This window comes from Saccostrea cucullata, unplaced genomic scaffold (genome assembly GCF_032062105.1).
Source record: "Saccostrea cucullata isolate Sc308-1 unplaced genomic scaffold, CSIRO_AGI_Scuc_v1 ctg172, whole genome shotgun sequence".
Taxonomy (NCBI): domain Eukaryota; kingdom Metazoa; phylum Mollusca; class Bivalvia; order Ostreida; family Ostreidae; genus Saccostrea; species Saccostrea cuccullata.
Genome location: NW_026932814.1, coordinates 528,985 through 530,555, shown reverse-complemented (window position 1 = coordinate 530,555; position 1,571 = coordinate 528,985). Strand labels below are relative to the sequence as shown.

The window sequence follows — 1,571 nt, the reverse complement described above, 5'->3', positions numbered from 1 at the left end:
TTGTCTGTATAACTTGACGAATATTAACAAAACTAATTAGAGTACAGTAATAAGTCCTTATCACTGCACAAGTGAAAACACTAGTCAGGGTTAAAGTAAGCATCCTCTTCTTTGGATAAGTTGTTATTATTTTGACATCCTGAGATACACTAATTAAGATGTCTTTCATGTTTTGAATTTAAACATTTAAGACTCTTTTTATTTATATTTAGCTATACAAAGAAATTGTATTTATTTTTAGCTATACCAAGAAATTGTATATTTTTTTTTATTTTAAAAATGAATAAAGTTGTTTAAAAAAATGTTTAATGTTCTGAATATTTGCATTGAACATGGAATATTAAAATAATATTAAAGTATTGAACAAAATCAACAGTCTACTAATTGTAGAAAATGTTATTGATAGTTCATATCAATTGATTCATCATCTGTTGTCTGGTTTGAATTCCTTGGAGTTGATGACCGTCATGGGCAGGTGGCATGTCAAAACAAGCTTCAAATTCATCTGGTACTTCGATAAAGTCTGTATCTGAAATACATAAGTTATGTAAAACACAAGCAGCAAGTATAGACTCTACTATGATTTTAATTTTTGAAGACTCAAATCGCAAAAGTCTCCTAAACCGACACTTTAATAAGCCAAACGATCTTTCGATGACTTGTCTGCTACGGCTGTGCTCCTTATTAAATTTTCGTTGTTGCTCAGGTTGCCACAATTCCGAAAAGGTGTTATGAGCCACTGAAGTCATGGAAAGGCTGAATCCCCCAGTATGACATAGCCAACAGGAATCTTTTCATCTCTCTTTTGAAAAAGATCTGACATTCGCATTACTGTTGCATCATGCGTGCTTCCAGGATTTCCTGTCCAAACATAGGTAAATTCCATTTTGGAATTGCAGCATGCCAGAAGCACCACAGAGTAAAATTTCTTTCTATTGTAGTAGGCCTGTGGCTGGTGTTTGAGGGCCTTTATCGGAATGTGACTGCCATCCAAAGCACCCACAACATTTTGAAATTGACAGTTTTCTCCAAATGTTTGACACGTTTCATTTAGTTCTGCTTGTGATAAAGGCCATCTAATTACTTCTGCCATAACACTTATCAAGGAGGAGGATACTCTAGTAACGCTAGCGTGAAAACTTCCTTTAGATGTACCAAACCTATCAGCCATAGATCGAAAACTCTCAAGGTTTCCTAAGTACCACAAAAACATCAACAGTTCTTTTTCAAGGTTAGGGGCAGGGCCCTTTTGATTGTTGTAAGCGTTAACTGTTGATAATCTCTGGCACGTACAGTTTGTACTCTCACATGTGTCTCTGGACAAACGAAAATGGGTTTTAAATTCATCAAGTGTATACGAGGGTATAGTAACCTCATAGTAATGCCTCACTCTAGTCATTTCATCTGAAGATCTACGCAAGTTTTGTAGGAGAAAATAATCTGGAAGGGAGAAGTACTTCATTGAACTAAAAAAGTATTTCTAATCATACTCTCTTGTTGTAAAATGATGCATGAAGCAATTATTATATTTTCTTCGTTGGACATTTTCTTCTAAATAATAAGCCAATGGT

At 34.5% G+C, this 1,571-nt stretch overlaps 1 protein-coding gene across 1 annotated transcript; it reads right to left on the bottom strand.

The window, feature by feature from the left end:
- Positions 1-424: 424 nt before the first annotated feature.
- On the bottom strand, positions 425-1,399 carry LOC134236205 (putative nuclease HARBI1). Its single transcript, XM_062718365.1, has 2 exons — positions 833-1,399; positions 425-529 (listed from the first exon to the last, which is right to left on the bottom strand). The coding sequence occupies exons 1-2, from the start codon at positions 1,397-1,399 to the stop codon at positions 425-427; spliced, it is 672 nt and encodes a 223-aa protein (XP_062574349.1).
- Between the last annotated feature and the right edge of the window lie 172 nt (positions 1,400-1,571).

Coding starts and splice junctions, on each gene's coding strand:
- LOC134236205 (XM_062718365.1), bottom strand. CDS start 1,399: ATGACTAGAGTGAGGCATTACTATGAGGTTACTATACCCTCGTATACA. Junction 530..832: donor GAAGCACGCATGATGCAACA/GTAATGCGAATG, acceptor TATGTATTTCAG/ATACAGACTTTATCGAAGTA.